The sequence below is a fragment of the Nomascus leucogenys genome, chromosome 4 (assembly GCF_006542625.1).
Source record: "Nomascus leucogenys isolate Asia chromosome 4, Asia_NLE_v1, whole genome shotgun sequence".
Classification (NCBI taxonomy): Eukaryota; Metazoa; Chordata; class Mammalia; order Primates; family Hylobatidae; genus Nomascus; species Nomascus leucogenys.
Window position 1 is genome coordinate 89585763 of NC_044384.1, and position 13138 is coordinate 89598900.

The 13138-nt window shown below is 55.7% G+C and overlaps 1 protein-coding gene across 1 annotated transcript in view; it reads left to right on the plus strand.

The window, feature by feature from the left end:
* Window positions 1–13138, plus strand: part of ANO1 (anoctamin 1) — a 114166-nt gene that overhangs the window by 84922 nt on the left and 16106 nt on the right. Inside the window, exons 17-22 of the mRNA XM_030811417.1 lie at window positions 448–649; window positions 910–1021; window positions 2543–2600; window positions 4719–4819; window positions 6472–6617; window positions 10060–10212. Of these exons, the coding sequence (XP_030667277.1) occupies window positions 448–649; window positions 910–1021; window positions 2543–2600; window positions 4719–4819; window positions 6472–6617; window positions 10060–10212 (772 nt within the window). The remainder of the gene's footprint in view (window positions 1–447; window positions 650–909; window positions 1022–2542; window positions 2601–4718; window positions 4820–6471; window positions 6618–10059; window positions 10213–13138) is intronic.

Here is a 13138-nt window from a genome sequence, read left to right on the forward strand (position 1 = left end):
GTTGGGGGAGAAGCCCCATCCTCCAGTCAGTCTGCTCTGGGACCAGCCACTGGCATGGAGGCCATACTGTGTCCTGGGCTGTGCTTGGGGATGGTGCCTGGGCTCTGGGAAGATGGTAGCACAAAGATCTTATGAACTGCAGGCTTGGGCAGACTGCCTGGTAAATCTCAGCTCCTGAGCTGGGTGACCTGGCCTGTCTATGTAACCTCTCTGAACCTCAGTGTCCTCGTCCATGGAACAGAAACTAGCCCCTCGTCCATCTGTCTCTGGTGGGTTAATGCACAGAAAGCCCCTGGCATTTGGCAGGTGCCCAAGAAATGTCAGTGCTTGTTTTGAAGCAGAAGAGCAGGAAGGTTGGGGGACAGCTGGGCTGGGGGAGCAGATGGGGCAGGCCCAGGAAGGTCCTGGGTGGGCCCCCAATCAAGAGTGCCCCTTTCCCCCCTGCAGATTGCGGTGACGTTTGCCATCGTCCTCGGCGTCATCATCTACAGAATCTCCATGGCCGCCGCCTTGGCCATGAACTCCTCCCCCTCCGTGCGGTCCAACATCCGGGTCACAGTCACAGCCACCGCGGTCATCATCAACCTAGTGGTCATCATCCTCCTGGACGAGGTGTACGGCTGCATAGCCCGGTGGCTCACCAAGATCGGTGAGTGCCCACGTTCCAGGTACCCGTGGCCTGGACTCAGGCAGCTGGAGTCACCTGCCTCTTGCTGTGCATCCTCGAGTTTGTTGCTTAACTTCTCCGGGCCCCAGCTCCCTGGTTCTCAATGGGGATCCTGAGCACAGGCCATGGCTCGCCTATGAGAGCCGACTGAGTGACTGTGCCAGTGGCCAGCCGGACGCTGGACCAGGCTGTTGGGGGCCATCCCAGCCACAGCCTCAGTATCATCCTACCCCTCCCTCTAGAGGTCCCAAAGACGGAGAAAAGCTTTGAGGAGAGGCTGATCTTCAAGGCTTTCCTGCTGAAGTTTGTGAACTCCTACACCCCCATCTTTTACGTGGCGTTCTTCAAAGGCCGGTAGGGATATCTTCAGCCTTTCCCCCACCTCGCTTCTCCCAGGTCCAGGAGAGGGCTCTCCCTCCCCACAGGTGGGGGGCACCTGGAGCCCAGGGCAGGGCAGACACCGTGGCACCTGCAGCCAAAGAGGGTCAGGGAGAAGGCCTGGGCCCTGCTGAGGCTCCAGAGCAGCGGGACCCTGGGCAGCAGGGAGCCCAGGTGGCAAGGAACCCGGGCAGTGAGGACCGGGGAGTGAGGGCCCTGGGCAGTGAGGATCCCGGGCAGAGGGGACCCCGGGCAGTGAGGACTCCGGGCAGAGAGGACCTCGGGCAGTGAGGACCCAGGAGTGAGGGCCCTGGGCAGTGAGGATCCCGAGCAGAGGGGACCCCGGGCAGTGAGGACATCAGGTAGTGAGGACCCTGGGCAGTGGGGACCCCGGGCATTGAGGACATCAGGTAGTGAGGACCCTGGGCAGTGGGGACCCTAGGCAGTGAGGACCCTGGGCAGTGAGGACCCCAGGCAGTGAGGACCCTGGGGAATGAGGATCCTGGGCAGTGGGGACCCCAGGTAGTGAGGATCCCGGTCAGAGGGGACCCCAGGGACTCCAGGCAGTGGGAAGCTCCAGCAGCAGGGAGTCCGGGCAGAGAACCCCAGAAGCCAGCTCCAGGTGCTCCCACGGCAGGTAGGGAGGAGTCCACGTAGGGAGGAGTCCACAGAGTGGGGACAAGGATGTGGAAATGCAGCTGCTGGCCACTTGAGCCCTCTTCACAGCTCCTGGTGGGGTGAAACCTTCCACACCTGGACCCTCTGGAGCCATCCCAGGCTGTGGTGGGGCCTGTGGCCCACCCACAATGATGCCCCCCACCCCCACCACCACTCCTGCAAGGGGCTGGCTGGTCTGATCTCAGAGCCCCCCAAAAGGCTGCCTCCTCCACATCATGTGATTCACCAGGGCCATGCCCGCCCTCCTGGCCCAGGGTCCCAGAGCCCTGCCAAGGGGTCCAGTGCCCCCTGAAAGCATCCAGGATGGAGCAGGCTCTTGGAAGCCTCCACGCCCGACACCAGCCCCTAGAAGCCTGAGAGGCTGTCTATCCCCACCCAGGGTGGCCCTTGGCCACCACCTGCCCCAGCTGCCCAAGGTCCCCAGAGTGCTTCCGTGCCAGCTGTCCACGGACCCCACCATTCCAGCGGCACGTCCTGAGTCCCGGGCAGCTAGCGTAGCAGCTTGCGGTCTTCCAGTCGAGGTGGTCTTTGCCTTATTCCCCTCCTGGGCCCCTTCCCGCTGCCTCTCAGTCTGGTGGCCTCTCATTGAAGAAGTTCCTTTTTCTGACCCCTCTCTGGGTTTGGGAATCCAACCTTTGACCAATGAAAACCACTGTGGTCATCTTTTAGCAGATGCGCCCAGGGAGGGAGAGCCGCCTGTAGATACCCCTGAGGCTCGGCCTGCAGGACTCACACGCTGCACAGTCCCCACTTGGGTGTCTCTCCCCGAGCTGGGCCAGGGGCTCATCTTCTCTGTAACAACCTCCTCCATCGTTTCAGGTTTGTCGGACGCCCGGGCGACTATGTGTACATTTTCCGTTCCTTCCGAATGGAAGAGGTAACCGAAATTTTATTCATCTCTGGCAGCCCCTTCTGTTTTTCTTATAATTTGTCTACACCGTGCACTTGGGAGAAGCAGCTGCAGCACATTTGTTCAGCAAAGAGCAGCAGTTTCTTTCCTTCCTGCTGGAAACTTTTCTGTTCCCCTGACGTGGTGGGGTGGGCTTTGATCTTATTTGGTGTGTTCATATAGAATCACCAAGAAGGATAAAGTCGCTGTAGAGTTAATGAAAGAAAAACACGACATCTGGTTTTTTTTTTTTTTTTCTTTTTTTGTGAGACTGACTATTTCTCTTCTGGTTAAGATGAATTAATGAGGGCCGGGCGCAGTGGCGCATGCCTGTAATCCCAGCACTTTGGGAGGCCGAGAGTGGTGGATCCACTGAGGTCAGGAGTTCAAAAGCAGCCTGGCCAACATGGTGAAACCCCATCTCTACTAAAAACACAAAAAATTAGCCGGGTGTGGTGGTGCATGCCTGTAATCCCAGCTACTTGGGAGGCTGAGGCATGAGAATCACTTGAACCTGGAAGGTGGAGGTTGCAGTGAGCTGAGATTTCACCACCGCACTCCATCCTAGGTGACAGAGCAAGGAACCGTTTCAAAAAAAAAAAAACGAATTAATGAGGACAAAACAGAACTTGGCTAACATTTTTTTTTTAATCGACATTGAAATGCTTGTCTCTTTACCTTCAAACACCATGCTGATGGCATTTGGTTTCTGCCCAGCGATCCTGGCCATAGAAAGTCTGGTTGTGCCAGCCTGGTTCAGCCTCTGTCACGGCCCATGGACTTGCTCCACTGTTTGTCCCACAACCAGGGGCTCCATCAGACCAAGCCAGGGCTTCAGGGCCTATCAGTGGTTCTGGTCTCAGCATTTCCAACCCACAGAGTAATTCAGCTTATCAGAAAATAAGAGGGTGAGTCTTCTTGATAAAGACCCTGTGGAATAAGGTATCGAGGATGGGGTGGACATCAGGTACAGGGTGATCTGGCTGTCTGGAGTGCAGCCTAGAGGTTCAACTACCTGAATGCAGGCCCCTGGGCAGCCCAAGACATGGGCCTCCTCCACAGTAATGGGCATCTGCGCCAAGCTTCTGAAATGCTCTTTCCTTTTTACATGATGTTCCCCTGTCACACTCGTCCCGGGCCAGAGAAGTCATATAATAAAGCAGATGGTGTAATTGCTTTTTCTGAAAGCATGGCTCTCCAAAACAAGTGTAGGGTTTGTTAGGTTTTATTTGGAATGCAGAACAAGTTTGCTGTGCCTCAGGGGTCACCATGCATCACTGGTGTTCCTTTTGCTTGGACAAGTTAAACTTCCAGCCCACATAGGTTTCTGACTCTTACCTGCTTGCCGGGTCCCTGGCCTAAGGTGGCAAAGGCCCACTGAGTCAGGGGCATTAGGCCTCAGAGGAGTGGCTGCTGCCTTCCGTGGGGCTCAGCCTGCCATGGTGGTGCAGAGCCGGTGGGTGCTGACTGGTGCATGGGACCGGCCAATGGCCCTAGGAAAAAGGAGGCGCCCTGAGGCCCTGCCCCACCCCTGCCTACTCCCTCCCAATGCGCTCCCTGCTCCCAGCCGCAGCCCCAAGCGGCTGTAGGCGGAGTGTGTGGGTTTCCTGGGGCTGCCGCAACTCAATCCCACAGACTTAAAGTAACAGAGATGGGGGTCGCACAGTTCTGAAGGTCGGAAGTGCAACATCCAGATGTTAGCCGGGCTGTGTTCTCTTCAAGGTTTCTAGGGGAGGACCTGCCTTGCCTCTCCTAGCTTCTGGGGACTACGGAAGCCCTCATGGTTCCTTTACTTTCCACTCCACCCTCTGCCGCCATCTTCACGCGGCCTCTTCCCTCTGTGTCCGCGCCTTCTCTTTTTCTGAGGACATCAGTCCTCAGATGGGCGCCCACCCTACCCCAGCATGAAAACACCCTGACTTGACTACATTTGCAAAGACCCTTTTTGCAAATAAGACCCCGTTCCCAGGTGGCGGGGATTAGAACCTGAGCGTCTTTTTTGGAGGACGCAGGTCAACCCATAGCATGAGGGTGGGCCTCCCTGCAGGGCTGCAGTCTCTCTCTTGGTGTCCCTGTAGCATGGCTGATGCTGCTCTCTGTCCACAGTGTGCGCCAGGGGGCTGCCTGATGGAGCTATGCATCCAGCTCAGCATCATCATGCTGGGGAAACAGCTGATCCAGAACAACCTGTTCGAGATCGGCATCCCGTGAGTGTGCTGCAGCGGGTTAGAGCGGCAGAGGCGGGGCGGGGCGGAGGGGTGTGTGGGTGGATCCTGCAGGGGTCTGGGTGGATGCGGGGCCTCAACCAAGATGGGGGCACTAGAAGCAGGGAGAGAAGGAGGACACAGAGGGAAGATGGGGCAAAAGCCACCCTGGGCCAGGCATGGTGGCTGACGCCTGTAATCCCAGCACTTTGGGAAGCCGAGGCAGAAGGACCATTTGAGCCTAGGAAATCAAGACCAGCCTGGGCACAAAGCAAGACTGCACCTCTACAAGAAATAAAAAGTTAGCCAGGTGTGGTGCGTGCCTGTAGTCCCAGCTACTCAGGAGTCTGAGGCGGGAGGATCGCTGGAGCCCAGGAGTTGCAGGCTGCAGTGAGCTATGATTATACCACTGCACTCTAGCATGGGCCACACAGTGAGACCCTGTTTTAAAAAATAAAAACAGGGCCATGCTCAATGGCTTATAACTGTAATCCCAGCACTTTGGGAGGCTGAGGCAGGCAGATCACTTGAGGTCAAGAATTCGAGACCAGCCTCGCCAACATGGTGAAATCCCGCCTCTACTAAAAATACAAAAATTAGCTGGGCATGGTGGCAGGTGCCTGTAGTCCCAGCTACTTGGGAGGGTGAGGCCGGAGAACCCCTTGAACCCAGGAGGTGGAGGTTGCAGTGAGCCGAGATCACACCACTGCACTCCAGCCTGGGCGACAGACTGAGACTCCATCTCAAATAAATAAATAATAAAAACATTAAAAAATAAAGCCACCCCATTTTGGACAAAGGAGGGAGAGGAAGTCAGAATGACACCCCACTCCCCATGCTGGCTGAGGATGCGGGGTACCACCAGGTGCTCCCAAGCCCAATGCTGGCTCCCCAGGGTTTCCAGATGGAGGCTGGGGACTCGGCCTCCTTGTTACCTCGTACCCTTCAGAAATCCATGTCCCATTCCCACCTCCCGGACAGCTGCTGGGTCTCTGGACTCAGGAACTTGTGGGGCCATTTTCCATGATCTGTGTCCTTCCCCAAGAGTCCACTTGGGCATGACCAGACTCCACTGTTCTTGTGTCCCTGATGCCTGCTGGGCCCTCCTGTGGTTCCCAAGTGGCCGTTTGCCCTCTCTGCACCTCCGTTTCCTTCTGTAGCCAGCAAAGCCATGACGCTTGCCCCCTGCCTTTTTGGGAAAGGGCAGAGGAGGTCATTGATAAAGAAATTATTGCAAACAAGTGAATTCTGGATTTAAAGCAGAAACTTAGAAATATCATTAGAGGCCAGGTGCGGTGGCTCATGCCTATAATCCTAGTACTTTGGGAGGCAGAGACAGGCGGATTGCCTGAGCTCAGGAGTTCAAGACCAGCCTGGGCAACACTGTGAAACCCCATCTCTAATTAAAATACAAAAAATTATCCAGGCATGGCAGCGTGTGTCTGTAATCCCAGCTACTCGGGAGGCTGAGGCAAGAGAATTGCTTGAACCCAGGAGGCAGAGGTTGCAGTGAGCTGAGACAAGGCCAGTGCACTCCAGCCTGAGCAAAAAGAGTGAAACTCTGTCTCAAAAAAAAGACATCACTAGAGGTGCCAGACCCAAGCCCCCAAATTCACCTTCCTGCAAACCTAACTGCGTGATGTCTCATCTCTCAGGAAGATGAAGAAGCTCATCCGCTACCTGAAGCTGAAGCGGCAGAGCCCCCCTGACCATGAGGAGTGTGTGAAGAGGAAGCAGCGGTACGAGGTGGATTACAACCTGGAGCCCTTCGCGGGCCTCACCCCAGAGTACATGGAAATGAGTGAGTGACGGCCGGGGCAGGCAGGTGACATCAGGATAGAAACAAGCCAGCATGCCACCTGGAGTGGGGAAGGGCTGCAGGGGCATGATGCCCCCGACCCCGCGGTGCCCGGTGTCCCTCCGTAAGCATCAGGCAGGGAGGAGGGAGATGCAGACCCTGGGATCCTAGTGCTGCCACCCCCTTGGGTCGGTGAGCATGGCTGCTCTGGATGGAGTCCTGTCTTCCAGAGGCCCAGGTCAAGCAGCCACAGTCCCCAGGCATGGTCTCCAGCTACAGTCCCCAGGCACGGTCCCCAGCCACAGTCCGCAGGCACGGTCCCCATCAGCGCAGCCCGACGCAGCCTGGGCTGTGCAGCTCTTCCTCCTCCCTCAGTCTCCTCACCAGCAGAGGTCCCGGCCCTGCTAAGCTGCAAGATCCTCCTCACTTGAAACACCCCGCAATCCGAGGTCCCTCCTCTCAGCTCCAAGGCCCTTCAAGCATCCTACTTTGGTTTCATGACTCATCTCCCCTTCCTGGCGGTGAGCTCCTGAGTTGCAGGAGCCGGGACTTGCTCACCTGTGGGCTGGCAACAGCTGCCCCCAGCACAGAGCAGGTGCTCAAAGGAGACCCAGGGATTGAGCCTTACCCCCCTCAATCATGTGGCTGGCCAGGAGGATGCCAAAAGGTGGCACATACCTTTTGGGGGTGGCCAAGGAGAACTGGGAAGAGGCCAGGTGTGGTCCGCACAGCTCTGGACTCTCCCTGAGCTGGTCACTTACCTCTCCCTCCTGCCTCCTGCACTCTGCACGTGCTGGCCTCCTTGCTGCTCCCCAGCCCCATGGAGCTCGGGCCGCCCCAGGGCCTTTGCACTAGATGTGCCCTGCTGGAATGCCCTCCCCTAAATACCTGCATGGCTCACTCTCTCCCTGCCTCCCAGGCTCTACTCAGAATGTCCCCCAACAGAGGGGTCTTCCCTCACCACTGTGTTTGAAAGGGGCAGCCCCTCCCTGACACGGCCACGACCCCCACCCCTCCTCTGCTTGGTGTTTCTGCTCCCCAGCAGACAGCCTCACCCCATCATCCCTCTTCTGTCTCCCCACAGTAGGACGGCAGCCTCACCCTCTCTTGTTCCTCATCCCATAGCCCTACCCCTAGAGCAGGTCCAGGTATACAGTGGGTGCTCAATGTGTGTTTGCTGACTGAATGGATGAGCAAAGGCAGTCAGGAAGACTCCTGCAGAGGGGTTCCCAGCATGCAGTGTCCCGGCCACCAAGGTCAACTTCTCTAAAATGCCCGTTCCCAGGCTTGTTCCTGGTCCCCTCGAGGAGAGACCTGGCAGGCTGCATTTTTTAAAAAGGCCTAGGGGTAAGGGCACCTTAGAGGGCAGGGAGCGTTTCTGTTTAATTTCACCACAAGTGCTGCCCTGTGCCCCTCCTGTTAGCTGAATTGTCCACATATGTCGCTCCTGGCTCCCCAGACAATCGTGCAAGGAGCACCTTGCCATTGACTCACAAGGAGAAGAATCTTAAGTGTGGCGTTCTGTGGCTCCTCCCTGTTTTCTCTTGGAATAAAGTCCAGGCTGAACCAGGGTCAGGCCGGTGGGCAGACAAACAACTCCCAGCTGTTTAAACTCAGCATGGGCCACGTGGCCAGGAGGGACGGGGTCTGGGAGGTGGCCTTCCCTTCCTGCAGGGTCGCTCCTTCCACAGGAAACCCTAGGGAGTATAGAGCTCAAGACAACAGCACAGCCTGCAGTGGGCCACGAGAGTGGCAGCCCCTTCCCTGGATTTATTTTCCTAGTGGCTGGACGTCACGTCCTGAGTTCCTGACGGGTTTGGACACAGGGGATTTCTGGAGCAGGCGCCTCCTGCCCACATACACAGGGAGTGGCTCACCCGTGCCCCACACTGCCCCCACTGACCAAAGCACATTTCCACACCCACTGACTTTCTCCCCACCCCATGGGCTGCCAGTCTGTTCCTCCAAGGAAGGCTCAAGCCACAGATGTGGATAGATGGGGAGAACAAGCTCATCTGGAAATGCCCCACCTCCCTGCCCCCCTGCATCCTCCCTCCCTGGCCCCAGCCCTGGCAGCATCTCCAGCTCCCTTAGTGCCAGAGTAGGCAGCGCCTCTCGGAAGTGAGGAAGCCCACCCTGGTGAGTGACCCATGGCCTCAGGCCTCAGCAGCCCCTGGCCCTCATGCACAGCACACACCGCCCCACATAAGCAATGCCTCATCCCCTCCAGGGACCTCAGGCAGGACCAGAGGCCTCCCATTCAGTCCACCTTGCCAGGATGAGCAAGACAGCCCAGGGAGAGAACTTGCAGGGCATTCCCTGCCGTGGCCCATCCTACCTGCTAACAGTGCTCACACTCAGGGCACCCCGCACGGCCCACCCCACATGCTAACAATGCCCACACTCAGCCTGCCAGGCACATGGTGACATTATGCCGGCTTCCTTGTTTACCACCTGGCACCAAACGCCCTTGGACTGGGTCCTGCTGTGCAGTTCCCGAACCAGCTTTCCTGCTCAGTTCCACTCAGCAACCTTTTCCTGACCTTCTCCTAGGAGCCCAGCCCCATGCTGGATGCGGCATCCAAAGCCAGAGAAGCCCCAGAGCCAGCTCCTGGGTGGGACGATCCCCAGGGGGAGGGCCACAGGGGCAGAGGCGAGTGGGTCCCCACCTGGATCCAGGAGTCCTGATGCAAGGGGAAGTTTGGGGCTCTGGAAGATGCAGCCATGCAGGCAGGTCCCCCGGGTCCCAGGGAACCCCCATGATGGAAGCAGCAGGGCCACTGCTACGTCCCTTCCCAGCACGGGCAGGGGGATGACCACAGGCTGGGCCTTTGAGCTCACAATGGTCCTTTTCCTTTTGGTGATTTTTTAAAATTTGACATAGGCTGGCGAGGTGGCTCATGCCTGGAATCCCAGCACTTTGGGTGGATGACTTGAGCTCAGGAGTTTGAGACCAGCCCAGGCAACATAGCAAAATCCCAGCTCTACAAAAAATACAAAAATTAAGCAGTCATAGTGGTGCGTGCCTGTGGTCCCAGCTACTCGGGCGGCTGAGGTGGGAAGATTCATTGAGCCTGGGAGGTCGTGGCTGCAGTGAGCCATGGTCGTGCCTCTGTACTCCAGCTGGTGACAGATCGAGACTATCTCACAAAAGATTAGCCATAGATAAGTGAGCATTCCCATTATTCAAGAGTCAAACACTGAGATTCAGAGCAAAATTTGGAATTCTGCCTTCAGCCCACTCCTGGCCTGGAGGTCACCCAGGGTCATGGAGGGTCCATCCCAAGAGGTCCTCTAATGCATCTGCAGGTGGGGTCCATGAAGGCGGGCTCGTTGGAGGTGGGGTGGCAGCCAGACCTGTGCGGCTCAGCACACGGGGTGGTGGAGTCCCCCATTATGGGCTGTGGCTCATGGGGTGCTGACTGGTACTGGGCTCTCTCTGCAGTCATCCAGTTTGGCTTTGTCACCCTGTTTGTCGCCTCCTTCCCCCTGGCCCCGCTGTTTGCACTGCTGAACAACATCATTGAGATCCGCCTGGATGCCAAAAAGTTTGTCACTGAGCTCCGAAGGCCGGTAGCTGTCAGAGCCAAAGACATCGGTGAGTGACTCCACGGCCGGCAGGACCGGTTCCAAGTGCGTGCTGGGTTTGGGGAGGGGGTTGCTGCTCTCCAGATGCCAGAGCCAGAGCTGGCCAGGTGTCCCTCCTGGGGCTCTTCACTCAGCCTTTGCTGGGTGGAGCCTGGGGGGCAGGTGACACAAGACGTGCAGGCTCGCTTAGCCCTGTCCCCACCCTTCCCCTCCTAAGATGCATTGGTCCCAGAGGACATTTGGAAAGTGTGGGTCCCAGACATCTGAATGTCTCAACAACCTACTGCTTTAGGAGGTACAAGAGACCACATTTCCTCTCTGATGGCTGGCGACACCCACCTGTAGCAATTGTGTGACCCCAGAGCCAGGGCGAGACCAACGGGAAAGGAGTGTTGGCTGTTCAGCAAGTACCCTCCTACACTGCATGTCATGGCATCATTTAATGTTCACAAAAGAGAAAAGGAAGGAAGGAGCCCCCATCTGTAGACAGGGAAGAACAGTCCCAGTTATTGCATGGCTTGCCTGTAGGGATCAAAGCCAAGATGCAACTCAACTCCAGCTTTTTAACCCCGTCACAAAGGCACCTTGACCATGTGGAGAAGGGGTGTGAGTTTGGGAGAATGTATATTTAAGGTCAGCATAAAGAATAACTTGGGCTGAGCACCGTGGCTCACTCCTGTAATCCCAGTGCTTTGGGAGGCCCAGGAGGATGCATAGCTTGAGCTCAGGAGTTCAAGACCAGCCTAGGCAACATGGTGAAACCCTGTCTCTACAAAAAAATACAAAAATTAGCTGGGCATGATGGTGCGTTCCTGTAGTCCCAGCTACTCAGGTGGCTGAGGTGGGAGGATGAGTGAGCCCACGTACGTTGTGGCTGCAGTGAGCCATGCCCACGCCTGGGCAACAGAGTGAGACCCTGTCTCAAAAAAATAAGTAAAATTAGCTGGATGTGGTGCGCAGACCTGTGGTCCCAGCTACTTGGGAGGCTGAGGCAGGAGGAGTGTGTGAGCCCAGGAGGTCAAGGCTGCAGTGAGACGTGATCGTGCCACTACATTCCAGCCTGGGCAACAGAGAGAGACCCTGTCTAAAAAAAAAAGAAGAAGAAAAGAAAAGAAGGGCCGGGTGCGGTGGCTCACGCCTGTAATCCCAGCACTTCGGGAGGCCGAGGCAGGCAGAGGTCGGGAGTTTGAGACAAGCCTGACTGACCAACATGGAGAAACCCTGTCTCCACTAAAAATACAAAATTAGCTGGGCGTGGTGGTGCATGCCTATAATCTCAGCTACTTGAGAGACTGAGGCACGAAAATCGCTTGAACCCAGGAGGTGGAGGTTGTGGTGAGCAGAGATCGTGCCATTGCACTCCAGCCTGGGCAACAACAGTGAAAGTCTGTCTCAAAAAAAAAAAAAAAAAAGAAAGAAAGAAAAGAAAAAGAGTAACTTTAATAGTCAGAGGTGTCAAAAACAGAGCAGACTTCCTTGTGGGTTAGAGAGCTCCCTGTTACCAGAGGCATTTAAGCAGAGACAGGGTGACGATCTGTCCAGGAGGGTGAAGGGTATGGGAACCCCACGCAGGCCTCCACCAGAGCCAGCCCTCACAGGAAGGGTGATCCCATCTTGTCTTATAGTAGGACCAATTTTCAGGGTGAAAACAAAATTACAAAAATACATTCATTTTATCTCAAATTTAACACAATTTTAGTTAGAATAGCACCTTTGTACTAATTATTGGAATAAACAAAAGGTTGAATTACATATTGGGGATATCACCTTGCTGAAATAAAGATTCCATACCAGCTTGATAAGATAGATTTGGGTTGGGCTTTTGTAAGCCGAACATAATCTTACAAAAATGTGGGAAACTGACCAGGCGCAGTGGCTCACGCCTGTAATCCCAGCACTTTGGGAGGCGGAAGCAGGTGGATCACCTGAGGTCAAGAGTTCGAGACTGGCCGGGCGCAGTGGCTCACGCCTGTAATCCCAGCACTTTGGGAGGCCAAGGCAGGCGGATCACGAGGTCAGGAGATCGAGACCATCCTGGCTAACACAGTGAAACCCTGTCTCTACTAAAAATACAAAAAATTAGCCAGGCGAGGTGGCGGGCGCCTGTAGTCCCAGCTACTCGGGAGGCTGAGGCAGGAGAATGGCGTGAACCCTGGGGGGCGGAGCCTGCAGTGAGCCGAGATCGCACCACTGCACTCCAGCCTGGGTGACAGAGCGAGACTCCGTCTCAAAAAAAAAAAAAAAGAGTTCAAGACCAGCCTGACCAACATGGTGAAACCCTGTCTCTACTAAAAATACAAAATTAGCCAGGTGTGGTGGTGGGAGTCTGTAATCCCAGCTACTCAGGAGGCTGGGGCAGGAGAATTCCTTGATTCCGGGAGGCAGAGGTTGCAGTGAGCCGAGATCACGCCGTTGCACTCCAGCCTGGGTGACAGAGTGAGACTCCATCCCAAAAAAAAAAAAAAAAAAAAAAAAAAAAAAAAAAAAAAAAAAAAAAAAAAAAAAAAAATGTGGGAAGCTTTATCAGTTGTTCCAAGGGCTTCTCCAGTCCTTGGTATTTGTGTCATTCTCATTGGAAACACCCTTCAGATCATCTCACCCCAGTCTGTGTTTTCTCCTTAAGTTGTTAGCGGCTCTGTCTTGGCTGGAAGCTCCTTGGTCCACACCTTAGGCCCTAGTGGCAAGCCCAGCATCCACTGGTGACCAAATCCGCCAATCCTCCACTATCTGGTTCCAAGATAACTTCAACCCTGGCTTCTCTTACGCTTGGCTGTCTGATAGACTAAAACAGATGAAATCGTCATTTTCACAGGTCAAAGACCATCAGATAGCAGTGATTCACCCGGCAGCTTCACATTTGCACTGCGTAAGGCCCTGACTTTGAAAGGGGCCTGGAAACATCAGTGCTTTGTAGGGAGGGACATCCCAGGGCTCCT